This window comes from Cnephaeus nilssonii, assembly GCF_951640355.1.
Source record: "Cnephaeus nilssonii genome assembly, chromosome: 23".
Classification (NCBI taxonomy): domain Eukaryota; kingdom Metazoa; phylum Chordata; class Mammalia; order Chiroptera; family Vespertilionidae; genus Cnephaeus; species Cnephaeus nilssonii.
The window spans coordinates 17,798,217-17,823,253 of record NC_137094.1 but is presented as its reverse complement, the minus strand read 5'-3'; the positions used below and the strand labels follow the sequence as shown (position 1 = coordinate 17,823,253).

Genomic DNA, 25,037 nt, shown 5'->3' with positions numbered 1-25,037 from the left:
TCTACTAATGTCTTGACAGTAAAAAGGAAATCCATTGCCAAATTAAACCTTTTCTGAAGAGAATTGGTATGTGTACAGATTGTATTTTGTTTTACCAACTCTAAATATAAACATATCTATAAGTACATAATGGGAATTAATGGTGTGTGACGCTAATGTTTTATTGGTTTGGCACTTCTCAGAACTGAATCAGACAAGTTCAAACAAATTCAAGCAAAAGTAAATCGCAGAGAGGCAAGACCTCTGAGCTAAGAAAATGCTTTAGGTCTGAGTTTTGTAGCTTTGTGCATTTATTATTTCCTTTGCTCAGAGCTGGGATGTCACTTGGATGATGTACGCAGGCAGGGTCTTAAGGTGCTTTGTCTGCCTGGAGGTCTAGTGTAAATATAGGCAGTGCTTGGGGCAGACACAAGTACTCAGGGTATCCTACAACTAAAAAATAAAAATAAAAAAAATATATTATTGATTTCAGAGAGGAAGGGAGAAGGAGAGAGAGATAGAAACATCCATGATGAGAGAGAATCATTGATCGGCTGCCTCCTGCACATGCCCTACTAAGAATCAAGCCTGCAACCCAGGCATGTGCCCTGACCTGGAATCCAACTGTGACCTCCAGGTTCATAGGTCGATGCACAACCACTGAGCCACACCGGCCAGGCTCAGCAGACTTTTGTTAATGAGCTCATCACTGTGCAGTTTCATCACATCATTCATTTGCTTGCTTAATTTTTTTTTGTGTCTTCAGCATTCAGGGTAATATAAATTTCTTGGTGTTGTCTATAAAGTAATTTATGATTTGTCCCTGTTACTTCCCTGGCTTCATCTCCCCTATGTGTCTTACTCTAAAGCAGTGGTTCTCAACCTTCCTAATGCTGCGACCCTTTAATACAGTTCCTCATGTGTGGTGACCCCCAACCATAAAATTATTTTCATTGCTACTTCATAACTGTAATTTTGCTACTGTTATGAATCGTAATATAAATATCTGTGTTTTCCGATAGTCTTAGGCGACCCTGCTAGCGGTTCTCAACCTGTGGGTCGCTGCTATTGACAACTTGAGTTTGTAGTTTTTCTTATCGAATACCTTTTTTTTAAAGTAACCTAATGATTAAGAAGAGAATGTGCAAATAAAGAGGAAAATAGAATAGATACTGTGCTTTTTGTTATTTTGTGTGTGTGTGTGTGTGTGTGTGTGTGTGTGTGTGTGTGTGTGTGTGTGTTTGAAAATTAAACTATTAAAAAGGTAGAAAAAGAGAGTATGGCCCTGAGATGTATTGGCGTGTCGGACTGTCCTATGACTGGGAATAAAGCATGGATAAACTTAGTAGGGGCCTCTAAAAATCACAGCAGGACTCAGAAAGTCAGGGTAAGGTACTCCCAATATCAAAGTCCAAAAAATTTACATGAAGAATCATTTACATGTACGTGAAGGTTATGAGCATGTGTGTAGGTCTATAGGTGTGCACACACACACACACTCCATGGGTGAATGTAGACACATACCCATATACACTAATTTTATGCTCATGCAAGCTTGTCCTCTCCTATAACATATCATCAAATGACATAGCTTCTTAATGATCAGTCCTCGCCTATTTAGTTTCGTGTTTGTTTGTTTTTCTCCCAGGAACATACCATGTATTTTAACTATTTTGTGTAACCCCATAAATCTTTCAGGATGGTGGGATATATATATATATGTCCATATATGTTGAAACCTAGGGATGGCTCATCAACCTTGAAGGATTCCAATCAGGACCCTATTACCAGGTTGTCGCATCAATGGGTTAGAATCCTTACAAGTTAACATAAGGGAAATTAGAAATATTTTTCAAGACCTGTGGGTGGCAAGAAAGTGTTGTTTGGTTATTTGCGCTCTTGCATAATTAGATTATGAGACCATGGTGAGCACAGCGGCCTACCCCGTCAGGAATGCGGTGCCTTGGACTTAGAGAGCAAGGATTCTGTCAGCTGACTCCACAAGGTCGCTAACTGAACCTGCCCTTGGTACATTTTTCACATTGTTCTTGTAGAAACTAACCTTCTGTTCAATGTGTTTGCTGTTATGCATAGAAAGACAGAGAACAGGGGCCTTTTCAACCTGACAGGACAAGGATTAATACGCGTTTTATGTGGCAGAGTTTGACCTAAGAGATCTCTCATTGGGGGTGGGTCAGGATAAGAGCCTTAATTTCCTCTTTACGTTACAGGTTACAGATGGGCCAAAAAGCACCTGACCATTGTGACCACACACACTGTCTTAGGCCACTTTTGATGGCTTTAATTACATCCTTTACGTCCTCCTACTGCTTCTGTGATATTTCCTGTTAGATTCCTCAAACTAAGTATGTACAAAAGAGAATTCATGCTATTTCTCCCTTAAATTGTCCAGGTCTGTGAAATACCAACCACCGTCCTTTCTTTTGGGCAAACTCCAAATAAATAGACTCATTCTTCATACCTGTTCTGTCACCCAAACACAGTCAACACATTCCATGCATTTCATCTGCTAAACGTCTTGCAAATCTGCCCACGCCTGTCCCTGTCACCACCTCGCTAAACTATCACAACTTCTTTACAGCAACCAGCGTCTAACTGGTTTACCATGTTCTCGCTGGCTCCATTCCAAGCCATTCATGTCATGGCAACCAAAGTGACCTTTATGAAATATAAATACCATGTGTTACCACTTGCTTAATGTTCAAGATTTCCATATGTCTTGGGATGTATACCAAACCCTTCAATCTGCTCTAAATTTCCTGCACGACCAGGATTCTCCCCATCTTTTCACGCTCATCTCAGACTGTTGATTTTCCTCTGCCCAGGAATCCTGTTTTTTCCCCTGACTTCCTCTATCACACTAACTTCCCTTGCTCCCTACAGTACTCTATCTTCTTTCTCTGACTTACTCTTTTTAAGTTAATGTGAACATCACTTTTTCATTGAAGCCTGACCCACCCAAATCCATTATCATAGGAAATCATTAACACTAGGGCCTCTCTTTTGTACACACACACACACACACACACACACACATATATTTACATTAGTCATTTTCTACCTCTACCTCTGGATTCTAAGTCCCATATAGGAAGCAGTCTTGCCAGTTTTTATTTTATTTTATACTATGGCTTCCCAGTACCTAGTACGATGCCTGACATAGGTGAACAAATAAATGCAAAACTTTTTCAAATGCCCATGAGCTACAACAGAGCTGAGATAAAATGACAAGTCCTTTATTGAAGCTTCAGGAGAGAAAAATCCTAACAGTTTTCTAAGAAGCAAAAAGTACTAAGTAAAAAATGTGTTGTTGTTTTTTGTTTTTTTTTTAATGAACAGGAATATTAGATGATTAAGTTTCTCGTTGTCTTTACTGTCTTATTCATGTTGATATTGGGGTTTCCTCAAGTGAGAGTTTGAAGAACATGGTTGGGATTTTACTTGATTCTTGACTTTACCAAGTTACTCCCCTTGATCATAACGATTTTGTCTCCTTATGTTTACCTGGTTTAATCTATTTTGATCATTTCTTTTATCTTACTGCCTTGTTCTTTATCTGTCTACCTCCCCTAATCCCCAATTCACAGTGGAAAATACACTTTACATTGAGACACAGTACGCATTTCTTGATAAATGATGATGGGTACAGCATATAACCTGGGGAACACACACAGAACAAAACACGACACGATTGTAAGTTTCATTCTTCCCATCAGGAACAACAGCAACAACCAGCGTTCTCTTCCATCTGCATGCATTCTGATAGCAGGGCCCGTAGGCTGACGAGTCTGAGGCATTTACTAAGACGGTTCAGCAGATGTTTTTATTCCAATGAACTAATGGGGAAAGGAGATGAAATGTAATAAACTAATGTAATGTCATTTTGCTAAAAGAAATGTACTCTATAGGACTGGCAAGGACAATGTGGAGTCCCTGTAATTGAAGTATTGAAATGAGAAAGACCTCGTATCACCCTGCTAATGTTGGCGAAGTTATATATAATGTCTATCTCATGCCCTAGTGATCTTTTTTTATTTTTTCATTAGGTGAGTGAAAAAATGAAAAAAGGGGATTTAAAAGTCTATAAATTAAGATGTCAGCTCCTCTAAATGGAAGAATGTTTTGTTAAAATGAGACTGAAGGAATGAATTTCACTTTAAATTGGTCCTTTTATTTCGAAGAACAATTAGAAATTAAATGCTTGTTATGATCTAGATCATGGTTCTCTGTATTTAGTGCAAAAGGGGCCATAATCCTTTTTAAGATGAATGTGGTTATGATGTTTGCCTGTGTGAGCACAGCCGTTTTTAACTAAAATGATCTTCAGTGAGCTTTAACCGTGTCCCCGTTAACAGAAAAAGAATGAAACTTTATTTCTTAAACGGGATCCCATTGGAGCCTTTCTTTCCATCAGGCATGCTCAGTGTGGGATCCGCATAAATCATGGCAGTGCTTGGGAGGAAGTGTGTCCTGTTCTCTCGGGGACTCTGTGAGCTGCTCCCAGGCTTCGCCAGGGCTCAGGATGGCTGCTGCGGGCCCGTATTTATAAACTGTATCTTGCTGCATGTGCTCAAAATGCGGATTCATAGAAACTCAGTGTAAGACCAAAGCATGATGAGTCAGGCATAATGAATCTTCCGCACCTATGGCTGGAATAGCGGATCACTCCAAAATGCTTACTTATGGGCTCTTAAGCACTATGAAATGGAGATTAAGGGTAGAAATGGAACCCTTTTAAAATGCGGCATTTTAAATTTATGTCTTTTCATCTCCATTAAAAATATTAAGACTTCAGGGCCTGACGGTTCCACTATTAGGTTTCTTCAGGGGACAGTTAATCTAGGACAGTATAATCGAGGGCACGGACAAGGTACAATGTTAGCTACATTGTTTAATGATTAAGCTAAACTGTGATTCTAACACACTCCGACAAAGTGCCCAGTATGAGCTCACGTCTTCATAATTCAGTTTGTAAAACCCTAATCCTCTGAGATACTCTGGCCAAACTAAGGACTTTGGCAAATCCATTTGGTTAAACCTATAAAAATTCCACTCTCAGAGTTGCAATGAATATTAACTCATTAAAAAGATTAGAGAAGTCTTTGCTCAAGAAAATGTGCTTAACCCATAGTTGCCAAATGAATTCGACTGCAGAACCTTGTGTCTGGTTAACATCTTTGGCCAAATTGGCTTTTCACCGAACATATATTGAGACAGAGAACTATTGACCGGGATGCCTTTAAGAAGATGGATATGAAAATCCTACAGTAATGAACTGCCAACTAAAATCAAAAGTGCATTTTCATTAAAAACAAAACAAATAGCAAGCAAGCAAAAGAATACTTACTAAATAGTAATTACCTCAAAGGTGGATAGGAGTGGGTTGATATTAATTTCTCATTTATATATTTATTATTTGTCTTTGTAATAAGTGCATATTTCTCTTTGGAATTGAAAATATTGGAAGTGTAACAAAATTACCACTAAGTAGGGTTTATCCACAGAGTGTAAGAATGGCTTATTATAGGTATACGTATATTAATAAAATACATTATTGCAATGGATTGCACGTGCATCCTTTAGGAATGACACACCCCAAAATGAAATAATTCTCACTCTAATATTCGTGACCTCATGTCATTATTATTTGTTGCCTTTATCCCCTGATGTCTATAGGTCGTATTGGAAGATCAACAAATATTGGTTGAAAACCAAATAGAACGTGATACCTCTCACGACCTGTATTTGTTCCTTACGACTCTATTGATCTAGTCCACCTCTTATCCTCACTGATTGTATGAGACGGTTACCATCCCCAGGGACCCTTCTCTCTGTTTCTAAGTATCCGTTGGCGATGGTCAAGGTCAGAGTGGGCCCTGAAGAACATGCTGGGCTCCTTGGCATTCTGTCCTCTGGGCTGCAGAGTGGAAATGCATGTCCCCCCGCTGCTGTAGGAAGACTTGCCAAAGTACCAGGCTGTCCAGCCCCTAAAGGTTGTTTTTTGAATTCTGTGACCGTGATCTTTAAAACAAACATGATCACAACGGGTATTGTTATGTTAAGGCAGCAACGGCTTTGTGAATTCGTTTTGGAAGTGTACCGTGAGTTCAATATTGTGAGTATCAACCACAATTATGCACCAAAAAATACAAAGCAAAACACACAAGTTTGTGTACAACAGGAATTTCCTGCTTCTCCAAAATGCACAGAATATCTAAAAAAGTAGACATATTTAGTTGTGATAGAACAACAACCCCCTTAAGTTACATAAAATTAAATACCTGTCTAAACTGAAGTATAAGGGTATGCGAGAAAATAATACACAGAGAGAAAATTCTATTGGGGTCCCTCTCCTCATATTAGTATTTTAACCTTTAAATCTTAAACTATTACTATGGAACGATACACTTCATAGCTGCCTAGGTGCGTGAGCTACATAAACCATAAATATATGCATGTGTGATACACATATATGCAGTCGTTTATGTAATTAGCATGGATGCTGTTTCATTCTAGCAATCCCGGCGATAAGCAGCTCTGTGAAAAAACAAGTCACTGATCTGCTATTGACACGTGGGCCTGGAGATAGGACCTGCCCGAGAATTAGCTGTCGGTTCCCGTAAATGACGAGCGTGAACCCTGCAAAGGTCACCCTTGTCAGCATGTCGGGTCTCTGTAAACAGCGGAAGCTGGGAGTTCACACGGCACGTGGCCTAAGCCCTCCGTGCCTGCCCGTATCCCCCCCTCCAGCCCCAAGGAGAGGCACTGCCCATATCCCCCTTTCCAGCCCCGAGGAGAGGCAGGATTGAGAAAAGACTGGACGAGATTGACCCCTGGCTCGTTTCCTGCTGTTAAAATCTGTTAATAAACCCACAGACGAGAGGGATCCCCATGCAGTGTCCTCTTTGCTGCTCTTTCTCCCAAGTCCCCGCGTCTGCTGTCAAGTTGAAAACAAAGGCTTTGTAATATTTTTTGAATGTAATATTTTTGTGTCGGTATTTGATCCTTAGATTTGCCTCATTGTTTTGTGTGCTTATCTATCTATCTATCTATCTATCTATCTATCTATCTATCTATCATCTATCTATCTATCATCTATCTATCTATCTATCTATCTATCTATCATCTATCTATCTATCTATCTATCTATCTATCATCTATCTATCTATCATCTATCTATCTATCTATCTATCTATCTATCTATCTATCTATTTATCTATGCAGGGGCTGGAATATAAAGAACAAAATTGCCACCGAATTCAATGGAGTGTTATGTGCCAGCATTTTACTGAGCATTAGCGCATGATAACCAAACGGAGAAGTTAATATTACATTTAATTTTCAGTTGAGAAGCAGGAAGTTTAAAAAGCTTAAGTAATTGACCTAAGTTAGCATTAATCAGGTTATAAGTTAAATGCTTGGTTATTCATTTATGATATTAGTAGTAGTAGTATTATAAAGGGGAAGTCAAAATCATTCACTTCAGGTATAGTCTGGAGTGCACGTACAGTATAATGCTTGGCCCTAATAAACCATCAGGAAATGTATTTGTATGAATAAATATGACTAACTTTTACGATATTACGTTACTCATTATGGCATATTTAAGTAACATTTTTAACACCTATTGGTTTTAAATCAAACATTTTTTCCTTATTTGGAATTTTCAGGTATTTTTACAATAGAGGGATTATAGGAAAATTATATTTACTTGCCATGTTTCATTTCAAAGTCAACCAATGAATCTGAGTAAGCTTTATACCTATTAACTAAACAAAGTGTTAAGTAGAGCATGGTGTGATACTGGTTTATTTTTTTCTTTCTTAAATTGCAGTAGATTATATTACTTTCAATTGGAATTTCTGCCATGCCCAGGATATAGGATAATCAACAAAAATATCATTATAATTAGATATACACTAAAACCAAGTAAGCTTTAAAAAATATGTTATTGCCCAGTCACAAAATAATATTAAATCCCATTAGTATAAGATTTAAAGGTAAGAGAGTGTTTACTAATATCCACCAGCTATGATTATTTATTCTTAAATTCTACATGACTAAGTTCTTCTGCTACTTTCAATTCAGGATATAACTTAAATAGTTTAACTTGGTGTTTGACTGAAAAAAAATGTGTTTCTGTTTAAGACAAGACAAAATAGGATATTTTGATTATGAATGTGCTCCTGTATGCGAGTCTTTCTGGGATTTAGTTTATCAGAAAATCTGTGCACATCATTAAAATCACTTCTGGGTACAAATACAAAATAGTAATTAACTGCAACTCATCAATTATGGTCAGGAATAAGAGGCAGTTTTCACTTAATAATGACTCCACGGACATCTGGGGATGGAGTAAGATAGCAATCTATATTAAAAATGGATAATGATCATGGAATAGCTTCAGACTTTATATGGCATGTGGTCGCTTCTGCAGTTCTAGGAAAAAGAGCTCATACACAAGTGACTAATGTTTATGCATGATGTAAATCGAGGGCGTTTCATTGCTACAACTGCCTTAGCCTCAAGAATTATGTGATAGAGTAGCAATAAACTATGAATCTACCTATCCTGAAGATATACTTTTTTTTTAAGGCTGCTGATTTGTATTGCAGAGTTGTCCTACAAAGACATTTTTGGGGTCTGTTTTTAAAAATATATATATTTGTATTGATTTCAGAGAGGAAGGGAGAGGGAGAGAGAGATAGAAACATCAGTGATGAGAGAGAATCATGGATCGGCTGCCTCCTGCACTCCTCACACTGGGGAATCAAGCCTGCAACCTGGGCATGTGCCCTGACCGGGAATCCAACCATGACCTCCTGGTTCATAGGCTGATGCTCAACCACTGAGCCACACTGGCTGGGCCTGAAGATATACATTTTACTTCAAACTAATAGCATATCTGGTTAAGGTAGAAAAAAAAACCTTAAAGATTATATTTTCTTAAGGAAAAATGTACAGTGGGGAGAAACAGTGGGCCCAATGCAACGTTTTCACTTTCACGCGCGTCTGTGTCCTCAGCATCTGTGGCATCCAGCATCTGGAGCGGATAGGGAAGAAGCTCAACCTCTTCGACTCCCTTTACTTCTGTATCGTGACCTTTTCAACCGTGGGCTTTGGGGATGTCACCCCCGAAACCTGGTCCTCCAAGCTCTTCGTCGTGGCTATGATCTGTGTTGCCCTTGTGGTCCTACCCATACAGGTAAGTGTCACCATGAAGGACTTTATATGTAAGTGTGTGAAGTCTTATACGATCAAGTCTCCATGTTTAGTAAAAACTGTACAGGTGTTTATTAACCCTATCTAATAATAGACAAATTTGCAAATTGACCGCACCTTCGCTACACCCAAACCACGCCCACCAGCCAAGCCACGCCCACCAACCAATCAGGATGAATATGCAAATCACCCCAACAAAGATGGCGGCTAATTTGCATATCAAGACAGCGTAGAAAGAAGCCAAGAGCTGCAGAAGGGAGCAAAGCTGCAGAGAAGCAAGCAAGCCGGGGGGGGTGGGGGGAGAAGGGAGGAGCGCAGGCGGGGCCAGGGGAGAAGGAAGGAGAGCAGGCTGGCGGAGAAGGGAGAAAAGCAGGGGGGCTGGCGGAGAACGCGGGGCGGGGGACAAGGGAGGAGAGCAGGCAGGGTGGGGTAGAGTGCAGCAGGAAACCCTATTGCAGGATTTTTCCTGCAACAGGAACGCTAGTCTAATATATTGATGGATGCTCTTCTTATCTGTAGCCAATTAGCTAAAACCGGCTTAGAATAGCCTTTTGACATTAAATTAGAAACTGAGAGTTTTTCCCCCTTCATGCACAACTCAGAGCTCACATCTCATTTCAGTTCTTCAAGATGTTTCTTTGATGTACAGGGCATTTATCTGCACTCATGACAGGATCGTAGGATGACACTGTTTTTAATCAGAGAATGAGAGATCAAGAAAACAAACTTGTGAAGGGTTGGTTTCTCTTGATTCTCGAAATCATCTAAAAGCCAAACATCATAAGGAATAAAAATTGATTACATATGTATAGTGTCCTTCCCAAATGTAGACACACTTTGAATAATTATTCATTCCAATGGGTTAGATCTGAAAAGAAAAAAAAAAAACATCTATTGAGCTATCAGCTGTTAAAGTGTGTATACATTTCTGGGGGACTCCCTGGATTTGGCAACTAAAATAAAACCTGAAGAGAATATATAACTATTATGCAGCATTTTGAGGACTGGATAAGGTTCTTGCAAAGGGACAGAGATTTATAAAAGGAGACGTCAGATAAATAGATACAACCTCTTACGCTCTCCTACAATGAGCTTTAGGTGGGCGGGTGAGAAACGGGAAATAGGAAATACACATGGAACTTGTACATTCCATTACAAAGCTTGGCCACGGTGTCTCTAAATACACTTTAGGTAGGTCCAGAAATGATCTTCCTACTCCTCTCCAATCATGCTTGCCTTCCTTCCTGACGTCCCTCCCAACACCCTCCACTTCTCCTACATGCCAGCTACTATCCAACCGTGGCCTCCTGTGTTGTGTGGTTAGGGTATCCCATTGCATGAGATACGGGGTGAACTTGACAGAGAATGTGGAGGAAATGCCAATGAGACTTTTCCCTTTGACTCAGCCCATGACAGACATATCATGGCTTCATGCTCTATTGGACATAAACCAGAGGCGTTCACCTCCTATAGGCCTGTCACGATTAGCCACCTCGGTAGCAATCGTATGAAAAGTATGTTGTTGAAGGGAACACATAATTTGGATCTGGATGAGTTCCATCTAAGAAACTGAGGACAGCCCTAACCGGTTTGGCTCAGTGGATAGAGCGTCAGCCTGCAGACTGAAGGGTCCCAGGTTCGATTCTGGTCAAGGGCATGTACCTGGGTTGCAGGCACATCCCCAGTGGGAGGTGTGCAGGAGGCAGCTGGTCGATGTTTCTAACTCTCTATCCCTCTCTCTTCCTCTCTGTGAAAAATCAATAAAATATATTTTTTAAAAAAGAAAAAGAAATTGAGGACACCTAACCAACAGTGGGTGGGCTGCATGATTTTTTCTTTCACGTCCCGTGTGTTTCCTTCCCCTGTGAACAATGCATTCCAGTTTGAACAGCTGGCCTACTTGTGGATGGAGAGACAAAAGTCGGGTGGGAACTACAGTCGGCACAGAGCTCAAACGGAAAAGCATGTTGTCCTGTGTGTCAGCTCACTGAAGATCGACTTATTGATGGACTTTTTAAACGAGTTCTACGCCCATCCGAGACTACAGGTACATTTCAGTTCTGTTTTGCATGAGGCGGGAGCCTACCTACGAACAGATTGTCAACGTAACGTCACCGGCTGGTGCACCCTGCCTTCCGGAGGACTTGTTTTAGGCGCTCCAATTTAGAAGGTGTAAAGGAAGAACTACAAATATAACCGGGAACACAGGGAAAGAAAATGTGGAAGGAATACACGGTATTTTAGTTTGCTTCTGCATCTACACTAAAAGACAGATGGGGTTATGTTAGTGCTACAAGGCAAGGTTTTCTTTGAACTGGCGTGATTGATATTTTTCTTCCCTGGATAATGCATAAGTGATATTTTTATGGAACAGTGAAACGGAACACAAAGTATAATAAAACAATGAACAAATCATTTCAATGCCATCTGCTCACTTGAACCTGTCAGTGTTATCAAGTGTCGCTGATGGAAACATGGAAAACGGGAAGTTCTGATTTTTTCTTTTGTTTCCTGGAGCGTAACTAGGTCCTATTCATAGTAGCCATAAGTGACCAAAAATCAGACAATAACGCGTTGAACTAAGAACATGAAATCAGAAAAACCTCTTCATTTGTCTATGCAGATAAAACACTCTGATGTTCACTTCTACTTGGCACAGTCCTGGGCCAATGTCAAGTTCAGTAATCTTTGCTGCTTAAAGATTTAGTTCCATCTAAACAGCAAAGAACTACCTGAATGTCTTGTTTCCCTTCAATAAATTTGTGTCAAAAGGTTAGATCGTTGAGATCCAAACAGTACTGAGTAGATCTAATTACCTCTCCCTGAAATAAAAATTTTTTTCATGAATAATTGTACTTTTGAAATACAATTCTTATATATAAAAATCTTATTTATAGGTGATACCTAATTTATACAATACATTCTTTTGTTTTTATATAAATTAATTTGAATTTTTTGGAGAAACTCTATTTGTTGGGGTTTTTTATTTTCATATTAAATAATCTCAGGTTTGCTCATTATAACCTATAAAGGAAATCTATTTGGGGGAACATTCTGATCCCTGGTAATTTATTGATATTATCCTAATATCAATATGGAGAATTCTTAACACTCTAAAAAATTTTAGTAGGTATATTTTAGAGTGATAAAATGACTATTTCCCAGAGAATTGTAATCCCTATAGATCAGTTGTTTTAAACCATTTCATCATGAATAGTGCGTTTATATTTTCTCCAAAGGACTACTATTTTGAAATATTTTGATCTCAAACTCATTAATTACTTTGTCAGTATTTTCAATATTTTTACAAATCTTTATCCATTCAACTATCAGAAATTTTTCAATACTATCCGTTCACAACCGTGCCAAACGATAGAAATCCCCATCGCAGTTTTTATCCTAAAAGTAAATATTTGAAGTCTGAATGGACACGTACGCACTTTTGCCTGCCATGCTTTGTATTGTTTTAGAATCAGCCTAAACCGGAACACTTCAGAGGCCGGAAATGTGTGCTGGGTATAAGCATCTTCTCTTCCTGGTTACTAGTAAGATTGAAAAAGATCAGGATGAATGCGTGGATTTAGGAGACTTATACGTCTGAGCTCTGTTGATTTTAGTCTTGTTGGTTTGGCACATGCCCCGGTGTTAAGATGCAAGCTTTCATGGATGAGCTAGCACTCATTCCTAGTTGGTCATCTTTGGGGGTGCTCTTAGACATCCGGTGTGCCTGTGCTGTATGACCAAGGGCATTTTTGCTTCTACCCCATCGCCCCCCTCGTCGTTCTGAACAGGATTATTACGTGGTGATTCTGTGCCCCACGGAAATGGACGTGCAGGTCCGGAGGGTGCTGCAGATCCCCATGTGGTCGCAAAGAGTCATCTACCTCCAAGGCTCCGCCCTGAAAGACCAGGATCTGCTGAGAGCGAAGTAGGTAGCCCTCCCGCCCTCCCTCCCCATCATTTCCCACCTGCGGGGCTTCAGATTTCTCTCCTCCAGTTTGTAGCCATGTTCAGTGTTGCAAGACAAGTTTGAGTATTTTTGAAGACAGAGTTTTGCCTTAGTCCCGCCGCTGGCCAAACGCAAAGCTAAAAAAATACAAGATTCATGTGTTTGCTCCTGTTTCTCGGGGCAAAGATGGTCAGCAGACTGTCCACACAGCACAATGAGTGTGGGTGGTTGATTATCTCAGGGGTCAGGGATGGGCTGGTGTCCAGACTCACCCTTAGACTAATCTCCAAATTCCTAACAAGGTGTTTATTCTGTGAGGAAAAATCTTAGGCTGAATATTATGTGACATGACAGTTCGAGTCAGCGTTTAACTTTGAACGGGTTTGTATTATGCACCGGGCAGAGGACGACCGTGAAGAAGGCAGAGGAGATTCCTAGCAGAGGTGGCTCTGTTTGGTGTTTTCTGTTGCTTTTAAAGTTTTAAATACATCCTCTTGCTTACCCCGGAGTTGTAAGGATGTGTTTATCAAAACCAGTTTTTACCAGAGGCGAATTCACGTGGATAAGAGTTAGGTTCCTACAACATCTTATCAACGTGATAGCAAAAGGACATAGAATGAAACCAGGTTATTCAAGGACATGCTGTATATGAAAAAATATATAATTACTAGAGGCCTGATGCACGAAATTTGTGCAAGAGTAGGCCTTTTTGGCCCTGGCTACCTCACGCCCTGCGGCCCCGTCCCTCCCCACCCTGCCCACTAGTCATTCCAGAAGATCATTCCAGAAGGTTATTCCACCATCCAGTCTAATTAGCATATTAGCTTTTTAATATATAGGATAGGATTGCAGAGAATAAAATGTGACTGTTCCTCTTACGTCTCTCATTATAAACTGTTGAGTTATAGAGCCAATTCCACAGTTACTTTATTCACCGTCAAATACGGTCATGATCTTGAAACCCAGAGGTTTCACTGAGGGATGCTCAGAGTTTTTTCATTTAGTTTGTGTGCATTGGCAAAAACATCGACATTCTACTTTTCAGACGATAAGTAAGTGGCTATTTCTGTGTGTGGTCATTTCGCTTTTCTGTCTGCTTCTAGGATGGACGATGCGGAGGCCTGTTTCATTCTGAGCAGCCGCTGTGAGGTGGACAGGACGTCCTCTGTAAGTTTCTAAAATCTCTGCCAGTCATTCTTTCTTTTCACCTTAGAAGATTTTTTAAAAAATCTGATTATTTTTGATCTGCTGCCACTAAATCCTAGTGACATCACAATTTCCCTAAAAAAAAGCCAATACCTCAAAACTATCTTTATTCTAATGTAAGTTTAGTTGGATCATTACCAGTGTCAACAAAAGTGTTTTTGATTTTGTTTGTACTAATACTTGGGTTTTCTGTTGATCAGACTGAAATGCATCATATATTTGCATACTAGACCATTTTTGCATTACCTGTTCCCAGTGATCAATCTTTTATGCTGCTTCCCACCCCACCCCCCAAAACTTTCAAAGTCAGCTGTATATTACAGGTATCTGTTACCATTCATGACATCTTTTTGATAATTTGTTATTGGACATTTGCTATTTGCACTAACTATTCTATCCTATGTTGATCTATTTATTAACATATTCAGATAAAGTTTACACATCTTAATTCATTTAACTTCAAATATACATGAGGTTCATTGATATAATTCTTTTTTAAAATATTTTTTTATTGATGTCAGAAAGGAAGGCAGAGAAAGACAGAAACATAAATGTTGAGAGAGAATCATCAATCGGCTGCCTCCTGCACGCCTCCCCACTGGGGATCGAGCCCACAAGTTGGGCATGTGCCCTTGACCAGAATCGAACCTGGGACCGTTCAGTCCGCAGGCCAACACTCTATCCACTGAGCCAAATCTGCTAGGGCTAATATAATTCTTTGTATCTTTCTTAGATCTGAGCATTCAGCATCTCTCCACTAGACAGCTCCCCAGTGGCCCCATTCACCCCCAGATTAAAGTCCTTTGCCATCTCAACCGCAGCCTGGTTACTTTTTGCACCCTTTGCCTACAAGGTTATGAAGGCTACGATGTCACTAGACGACAGGACTTTTTCATCTCCTTTACAACCTGATGGGACCACCACTGTATATGTGGGCCATCATTGGCATGTGACTGTATTATACATTCCCCGACGTATTTCATGCCATCGCGGTTTTGATCTTTTCAGGACCACCAGACGATCTTGAGAGCGTGGGCTGTCAAAGACTTTGCTCCCAACTGCCCTTTGTACGTCCAGATACTGAAGCCCGAGAATAAATTCCACATCAAATTCGCCGGTAAGTTGAGTCTCCAAGGAGACCCTTTGCATGTTCTCAGGCTCCCGTGGTGATAGTGATGGTGATGCCTGTGGAGGTAGCGACACCCTGTGATATTTGTGTCTCTGCAGGACCGGAGGGTTTCCCTTTGTCAGCGTCTGCTTCACAAGATAATGTGTTCACTTTAAACGGTGCCAAGATCATGTGTTGGGGGCGAGGCTTTCCTTTGTTATATAACTTGGTGATTTTGGCAGCTGAGGTTTCTGGGTACTTATTATGCCTGAATAGATGAGCAGCGATCGTTTGTGCTGCATACAGACACAGGCTCCACATGTTATATCTGTTCGTTTATACTTACATTTACACAGAGATAGACAGTGCCTGACTATGGGTTACTTAATACACACATACATTTACCACTTAATTTGGGGGTAGATTTCGCAAACAATTCTAGAGAGAGACACATGAGTTTTTTAGACGTGAGTTTTTTTATGGAGTCACTGTTTTTACAATAATTATTCTCATGAGATTATATTTTGTTATAACTTAAATAGGAAAATGGTATTTTACCTTTGTCTTCAGTGCTTCTTTAGGAACTCATTTTGATCAAGGCAATAATATACGTTTTTTTCTTCTTCATTCTTATATTATTATTTATTAATTATTTTGTTATTTTCTTTTTTAAAATTTTGTTTTGTCTGAGCACTGAATAGATATTATTCTAGGCAACTGCCTACCTTTAGATTACCTGAGGCTGAAATACAATGGCTTTGTTAAAAGCTACTTGGAGAAAGTGAACTTATTGGGGTGACATTGGTTAGCAAAAATCATATAGGTTTCAGGGGTACAGTTCTATAACACATCCTCGGTATACTGTGTGTTCACCACCCATGGTCAAGTCTCCTTCCATCACCATTTATCTCCCCTTTACCCTCTCCTTCCTCCCCCACCCCCTCTTCCTTTTGGTAATCACCAGTCAGTTGTCTGTCTATGAGGTTTGTTGGTTTTTGCTTAATCCCTTCACCTTTTCCCCCAGCCCCCCAAGCCCCTAACCTCTGACAGCCATCAGTCTGTTCTCTGTATCCATGAATCTGTATAACTTGTTGGTTTTATAGTATACTAGAGGCCCAGTGCACGAAATTCGTGCATGGGTAGGGTCCCTAGGCCTGGCCTGCGATCAGGGCTGATCAGGTTCCCCACCTCCTCCTTCCCTTGCTCCCTCAGCGCCCCACCGCTGCCGCTGGTCTCCCATGTTGCCCCCTGGTGGCCAGCGCACGTCATAGCGAGCGATCGAACGCCTTAGGGGACAATTTGCATATTAGCCTTTTATTATATAAAGGATTCCACCTGGATAGTCTAAAGCTTCAAAGCCATTAAAATGTAAATCATGTTGACTGTGGGAGCAAAATGCATTTCCTTCAGCTGCTCACATATCTTACAATGCTTACCATATATACTATTTCAATGAAAAATTATAAACACTTTTAAACGCTCACAAGAAAGCCATAAAATTATTGCTATCGGATTTGCTCTGTCTTTTATCTTTGAGCTTTGTGACAAATGACATTTTTTTTCTACAAATGTACAGCGTGCAACTTCAACCAATGGCTCTCGGCTTTGGCTGCATTTTAGTCTCTGTGGAAGATTTTTTTTAAGTACTAATTCAGGAGACTCTTGATTTAAATGGTTAGAGTTGGTGCCAGGGTTTCTTTAAGCCTGTTTCCTAAATTGAAAATTAAAGCAATAATAGCATCTCCTCTGTAGAAGATTTTGTAAGATTAAAGTAATCCATCTATTTCCTGTTACACATGCAATTAGCATTCAGGAGAACGCCAATGTTTTATCCAAAAGACCTTTGCAACTAAGCTGCCGTGTCGTTATTATTATTTGGCTAAGGGAATATTTTTGCAAATTTTTCATCATGCTGAAGATGCCTTGCTATGAGAAGATTTTTAGGAAGGCAGTAATGAGGTAGCACTAAAAATAAAGATTTTATTCTGAGCGCCACCACTTAAGATGTAGCTGGGCAAGTCAGTATTCTGAGACCCTTTCCCCCTCCTGCTAAATGGCCATAATATATATGATGCCTCTATTTCATTGGTTGGGATTAGCAGTAAGGATGAAACAAATAATGTCTGACACATGCTAGGTGCTTACTAGGTGGATATTGAATTTATTGCGATTTTTAAAATGTTATAACTAAAAATCAGAACAGACTTGAGTTTCCCCTCCTTTCTTTGCAACCCATTGATCTACCTGCTCACAACAGAGAGGTCAAAATCACTGAAATCGTTCACTCCTGCCAACAGGAAATGACAGATCGTTTGCATTGCTTCTCTTGCACATTCTCCTTCAGCCGTTATTTTGACAAACTCATTGAAACGACTGAAATATTTAAAAATTCTATCCCCAATAGTGTATCTCAGCGTTCCTTGCTTACGGCATCGGCTGGAATTTCTTCTCAGCTGTATTCTTTTGTGGCTGAGATGAGATGATCGCAGAGGGCCTCTTTTTCTATTATGAGAAGAGGAAAGCATGCTGGTTTCCTTAAAATGCCACAAGAGCAGATTAGGGTGATGTGTGAGACTCTTTAATGAAAAGCTTGGAGTGAACTTAGCAAAAGAAACTGTGCTCTCCAGTTAGCCAGCTGAGTCTAAAAGAAGTTCGCTCTCAGCCTCCTACTCGGATAAAATTACCCCCAAATCAGTGGTAGATGAATCTATATGTTGTGAGTAAATTAATTGCTAAATTTATGTTAGCAGTCTCTTCTCACCACCCCCTCCCCAAGTAAAGTGTTGTGTCATCTGTGAGTATTCAATTATCTTTTTATCAACAAATTTTCTTTCCACGACTGTGTCCTCTGAAAAGCTCCCGTTTCATTTGAACAGATGTACGCAGATGTTAAAATCAAATTGGTCCATGTGCCCCTACAAGCAGACGGAAAGAATGTAAAAAAAACAAGTTGCAAAGGAGTGCGCATTTTTTCACGGATTTTATTTCCCATGCTTTGATTCTAGTATTTCATAGGCAACAGGATGTGAATTATAGTTCATGAATGAAGGGGAGAATAGTAGAGTGTTGACTGAATGTGATATTTCCGATTTCTTGACTAAAACATGCCCGGAAGAATGAATCATTATTGTAGAATAGTAGGAGTTAGTTTGGGAAATAATAATAATAAAAAAAAATCAGTTGCAATAAAGTAAAAAGGAGAGGCAGAAGTAAATACTTTTTAACATTAATCACTGGCAATAGTGTATAAAGATTTTTCTGATAGTGAGTAGTCATTGTTACCATTATAAAAACAGTATTGTCTAAAACTCACATACATATACACATGGGTGTGCACACACACACATATCCTGGAGAAATGATTGCTGAAAAATGAAGATCTTGCCTCAGTTTAGCCACCGTCTATTTTGTACTCTTAACACCGCATATTCTAATGCCTCACTTTTTCCTGCCCAAGAAAGAGAGTGGAGAAATATTTCCAAGTGATATAAATATTGGAAGTGATCTTAGCTGTTTCTAAATAACATATGTGTGTGCAAGGCTTGCCTTTCACCAGATGGTGAGGTGTGAGTTTTTCCTGCTGAATGATTTCTTCATTTCCCATACAACACCCACATAGACATTTCAAACTCCATCCTCACAATTAATTTTCACTTAACATGTTAATATAACAAGAAGTGCCACTGGTGCCAAGTTCATATTTAAGTCACCAAGCTATTCTGTTGCCCGGCCGGCATGGCTCAGTGGTTGAGTGTCGACCTATGAACCAGGAGGTCAGGGTTCGATTCCCGGTCAGGGCACATGCCCGGGTTGCGGGCTCCATCCCCAGTGTGGGGCGTGCAAGAGGCAGCCGATCCATGAGTCTCTCTCATCATTGATGTTTCTTTCTCTCTCTCCCTCTCCCTTCCTCTCTGAAATCAATAAAATATATATACATATATTAAAAATAATTAATAAATCATCAAGCTATTCTTATAATAAATCATAGGGACTGAAATGGAAGACTCAGCACTAGCTACCTCCTTCCTTCCTCTTGAGAATGTCAGCTCATCAGCTTCCAATAAGGAATGAATTCAAGGCAACTTAAGAAGTGGGAGGTCCCTGTCCACTTATGTCCATAAAAATGCCAAGATTCTCCTACCTCTCTGATTTTATTTTTTTAAATACTTGTACGCTTTCTTCACCTTTCAACGAGCACATTCTTAATTATTCTTACAATCTGTGTTGAAGCATCACCTCCCTGGGGAGGCTTTCTTGATGCCCGCAGGGTCTGCATTATTCCCTGAGAACGTCCATTGCAGCGCGTTCGCTCCCGCTAAGCCTTCTCCCACCTTTCAAAGCCTCCTTCGAGTCAGGGGCTCAGATCATTTTCGTGCAGCTACAGGTTTTTCGTGTGTGATGGACAAATAACAAAACTGATTTCAAGGTCAAGCGTGGCTGCCTTCCTCCCAGACTCCCTCATTAAGGGATGGGTGTTTGGGGAACATGGGCGTTGTGTATTTCCGGTCATCAGGTCCATTTCGTGACTGGACTGTGTGTCCGACTGGTAGCAAGGGGTAACCCTGAAAGAGGCTTCCGGCGGGGAAACCCAGTAGAACGTCACATATTTTAATGTTCTTGGTTCACCAGCTTTGGCATTTTCTAGAGTTCTTTGTAGGCAGTTAGAACCTAAATTAATAATGGATTTTGGGTAGTTATTTCTGAACATCTGATTTCTTATCTGAAAGTTGTTTAACATGATATATGTCATTGAGGTTAAATTATACAGATACATACACACACACACACACATACATATATATATAAATTATACAGATATATATATACACACACACACATACATATATATATAAATTATACAGATATATATATACACACACACATACATATAGCCATCAATATATGTAAATATATATAGTGAAGTTTAAGAATATTTATATATACATATACATATACATATACATGCATCATCCTATCTAATAATAGAGTAACATGTAAATTACCATCACTCCGCTACGCCCACGATTGGGCGGCGGGAGGCTGGGGGGCAGGACTCGGGGTGGCCTATCCGGCCATTTGAGAGGCACGGATCCGCGGCCACTGAGGGGGGCTACCCTGCTGTTGAGAGGCGCAGGGGGCGGGACTCCCGCCCCCTGCGCCTCTCAACGGCCAGATCCACGGCCGCTGAGGGGGCTGCCGCGGACACCCAGCTGCGCCTCTCAACGGCAGGGTAGCCCCCCTCAGCGGCCACGGACCATCAAAAGTGGGGGAGCTGGGTGCCTGTCTGCTCCGGTACCAGGCCTTTCAGAAGCCTCCGCCGAGCCGGAGGCTTCTGAAAGGCCTGGTGCCCCAGCGGACAGGCACCAAGCTCCACCAAGAAAAGCGAAAGCGTGTAGGGGACCCTACACGTGCATGATTCAATCATGCACTGGGCCTCTAGTTTAACATAAAAGGAAAATATTGCTTGGTATTATGATGATGTTACTATTAAGATGATTCAATAACTATATCATTAACTCTCAGAATATTAATACCTATCAGGAACTACTAAGGAAAGAACTCTTTAGGTTAGAACCTAATAACAATAGACTTCTGAGGAAAATTATTTTTCATGGAAGATTAAGACTGCTGTTTTTCTGAGATGTATAAAAGGAGATTAATGATATTAAAACTGTTGCTCTAGAATTCAGGAAAAAAAAGCAACCCCTTTGGAGCATTTAATTAGTTTGACACATTGAAAAACATTACAGCATTCAAACAGTATAAGGACTCGAGTGATCTGAAACACAGAAAATTGCTTCGATCCTCAGTGTTGTTGAGCTGACATACATCTGTTTGGAGCATGTGGCCCACCTCTGACTGGGTGGAATTCTATGTGTTTATTAATAAGCATTCCTCCAGTTAGATCTTGTGAGACTAAATGACTTATCAAGGCTTTCTTAAGTCTGTTCTCAGCCAGTTAGCGGATGCAAAGCTCACAACCTGACAACAGGCCAACGTCTCTGATGCATGGGCAGGTACACGCCCGCGTGCCCACGCAAACACAACACGTTCACCCTCTGGGCGTTTTACTGATGGGAGCAACAGGATCGCACCGGAACTCGACTGTTAGAGATGATCTATTTTCCTCTAAGATCAAGAAGCAATTTTGGTAGACCGCAGCCCACTCAGGCTTGTAAACAGAGCCTAGTGAGCCAACACTGTCTGAGAGGTTTTATAACACCAATTGTTCAGTCGGTCTCTATAACCGAACTTTCCCCCATGAAATAAAAACAGAAACAATCCATTTTAAACACTGGCCCTGCTCTGCACTGCTGTTTAAAGAGCTTTTGATTTTCCTGTAAATCAACACCCAGGACAGGGTTGGTTTAGTGCACCTTCCACTGCTGTTCGCTGCCTTCCGAGGGCTGTTGCCTAGCAACTGCATGGCAGAAGCTCCCAGTGCTTTCAATCACCCAGGAGCCCAGAAAACGCCGGGAGGCCGACGTAAAAAAAATAAATAAATAAAAATCTGACTTTCTCGAATGTAATTAACAATTTTATTTTCCATAAAGCTGGAGGGACTTGGACAAGACGTTACTCCTATCTCCCTGTAAGCGTGCATCCTTAATTATAATTGCTTATCTTAAAAGCTGTGAAATGAAAAATAATAAAGACGACCATAAAAAAGAAACCCAGGATCTCACGCAATCCTACTGTTTTAAAAGCCCTCTCTCTCGTTCCTGCGTGGGCTGAGCAGGATGACCCCCTCTAAGGTGGCCTCACCCTCCAAGTGCCCCCAAGTCTAGCCCTTCCTATGTTTTTTATCGTTGAATTTCGATAGCCACTTGGACCCTGGCGTCTTTTGAGTTTATGACTTTAGGTCTTGCGGTCAAAGTACAACGCAAAATTCAATGTATTTCAGCATTCATTGCTACTGATTGGTATTTTAGTTGTTTGGTACAAAATCTATTCCTTATATGTTAAGCACATATTGCCAACACCTCTTAATTTTTTCTTTTTTTTAATCCTCACCTGAGGATGTTTTTCCATTGATTTTTAGAGCGAGTGGAAGGGAGGAGGGAAAGACAGAGCGAGAAACATCGATGTGAGAGAGACCCATTGATTGACTGCCTCCAACTGGGGTTCGTGCCCTTGACTGGAATCGAACCTGAGACTCTTCAGTCTGCGGGCCGACACTCTATCCACTGAGCCAACACCTCTTTTAATAATTACTTTCCCAGTCTTTATGCTGTGTGACTGTGACCTGGCTCAATCGATACTGTTTTCATTTAGTACTATTTTATTTCATACAGTTGAGTTGTCAGAACTAAGGGAGACTTTGAACAGTCTCTGGTTTATTGTCCAGGCTAACCCTCTAACTTACCTGCCTCTCACCCATCGTACAGATGAGGCAGAGGAAAACGAAATACTTTGCCCAAGGCTTTCACAACAATTATTTCTTTAAAGATAGAACTGGGGTTAGATGCCTCCCCTTCCCTCTCAATCACTAACTCATAGTCTAGTACTCTCTTTTAAAAAAATTTTTATTTTTCACTTATGGTTTACATTCAACATTATTTTGTAGTAGAGGCCTGGTGCACAAATTCGTGCATGGGTGGGGTCCCTCAGCCTGGCTGGTGGGAGGTTGGCCAGCCATGGGAGGTTGGCTGTGAGAGCCCACTGACCACCAGCAGGCAGCTCCTGCATTGAGCGTCTGCCCCCCTAGTGGTCAGTGCGCATCATAGCAACCAGTCGACCAGTCATTTGGTCACTTAGTCTTTTATATATATAGATTAGTTTCAAGGTAATACAGCACAGTAGTTAGACAATCATGTACTTTACAAAGTGGGCCCCCTGATATTTCCAGTACCCACCTTGAACCACACACAGTTATCACAATATTATTGACTCTGTTCCCTATGCTGTAGTACTTTCTCTTAAGAAACATTTTTTTCCTGGGAATAAAATTACACAGGTAAAAAATATATATATATATCAAAAACGTGTGTTTTTTCATGGAAACTTTTGTAATTTAATTCATTGTTTTATTTTTCATATTATTTTAAAATATTACCACCCCAAGGTAAATTATTCTAATTTACCTATTTTATTTCAAACAGATCATGTTGTTTGTGAAGAAGAGTTTAAATACGCCATGTTAGCTTTAAACTGTATATGCCCAGCAACATCTACACTTATCACACTACTGGTTCATACCTCTAGAGGGCAGTAAGTATATTTTTTCTTTAAGATAATGCATTTTAAATTATATTTTAAAAATAAGTGCAGTTATGTGATTTAGAAATATAGCAAGCCAAGGTATACAGCTAGATATGTACCTATATTGTATTTGTGTGTTACCTTCGTCTGATGGAGAGACAGATGGATAGATAGACAGACAAATATAGACCCATTAAGGGGTCCAAGACATACAGGAAATCGACAGTGATTGGCTGTCTCTTCTAACGAATCTTGAGATAATCTGTTTCATCCTAAATCCTAAGTGTCTACATCATTTGTTACACCTAGGATTAGGGCATGGTTTCTAATTTCCAGATGAATGCTTAACAAATAAAACATTAAAGAACAAGATGATGACAATCACTAGTATAAAATCTTAAAGCCATTTTTTTTCTATGTGAAGTAAGTTTTTAGTCTTGAAGCTATCTTTACACAATTGACCTCTAAATAAAAACATTCAGTTAGAATAGAATGATGACAAAGTAGTAGAGAAGATTAGCTAACACAGTATAAAAGAAATCACTTTTTATATGCATTTCCAGGCAGATGGGAAGACGTTGTGTTGGAACACGCTGTTCTCATTTACTTGGATAGAGTTTCGTAAAAACACAGAGACTGTTTTTGACTTGGGTGATCAAGAAATATGTACTCGGGGAATACAGTCACCACTCCGACTTAAGGAGACAAGTGTCCCACGGCATTTCATACCGTTTCATAGTCTTTATTTGGGATTTTAGGCCAAAATTTGATTTTCTAAGTAAATCTCACTGTGGTCTCTTGTGGTTATGATGATTGAAATTAAGTTAATTGATAGCTATTTAAGTGAAGTGCCCATTAAAACAAATCAAGGAAAAGGAAAATTTCTTTCTTGGGATATAATACTAGATGGTATGAATTAAGTGAAAAAGAGTAAATGCCCTGGCGGTATTCTTAAGCAAGTTTTACTCTTTTCTTGTATCAGGTATCTGCTCTATTGAGACAATAGGAGTTTCCCAGAAACAATTTTATTAGAGTTTGGAATGGAAATATTTTTCTCCTGTACATTTACAAGCCTTTCATCTATTGATGGAAAGGATGGAACAGGGTCATGAATGAAACTGTTTTTTTGTTGACGAAAGTACTCAGCAGGGTGAAGAAATAAAATAAAATACTGGAAAGTACTTCAACACCAATTAAGTGAATATTCCTGGAACTCATCACATGGATTCATTGTTTTGCCATACCATCTTTGTCACAGAATCATAGGACTTCCAAGCAAATATCTAGACCAGCTTCCCTGTTTTGAAAACAATAAAATGAGAGCCATTGATGCTAACACACATTATTATT

The 25,037-nt window shown here is 40.0% G+C and overlaps 1 protein-coding gene across 1 annotated transcript in view; it reads left to right on the top strand.

Annotated features, from left to right (window-relative positions):
- Window positions 1-25,037, top strand: part of KCNT2 (potassium sodium-activated channel subfamily T member 2) — a 136,099-nt gene that overhangs the window by 71,656 nt on the left and 39,406 nt on the right. The window contains exons 9-14 of the mRNA XM_079763649.1: window positions 9,025-9,205; window positions 11,105-11,269; window positions 13,014-13,150; window positions 14,275-14,338; window positions 15,386-15,494; window positions 23,588-23,696. Of these exons, the coding sequence (XP_079619775.1) occupies window positions 9,025-9,205; window positions 11,105-11,269; window positions 13,014-13,150; window positions 14,275-14,338; window positions 15,386-15,494; window positions 23,588-23,696 (765 nt within the window). The remainder of the gene's footprint in view (window positions 1-9,024; window positions 9,206-11,104; window positions 11,270-13,013; window positions 13,151-14,274; window positions 14,339-15,385; window positions 15,495-23,587; window positions 23,697-25,037) is intronic.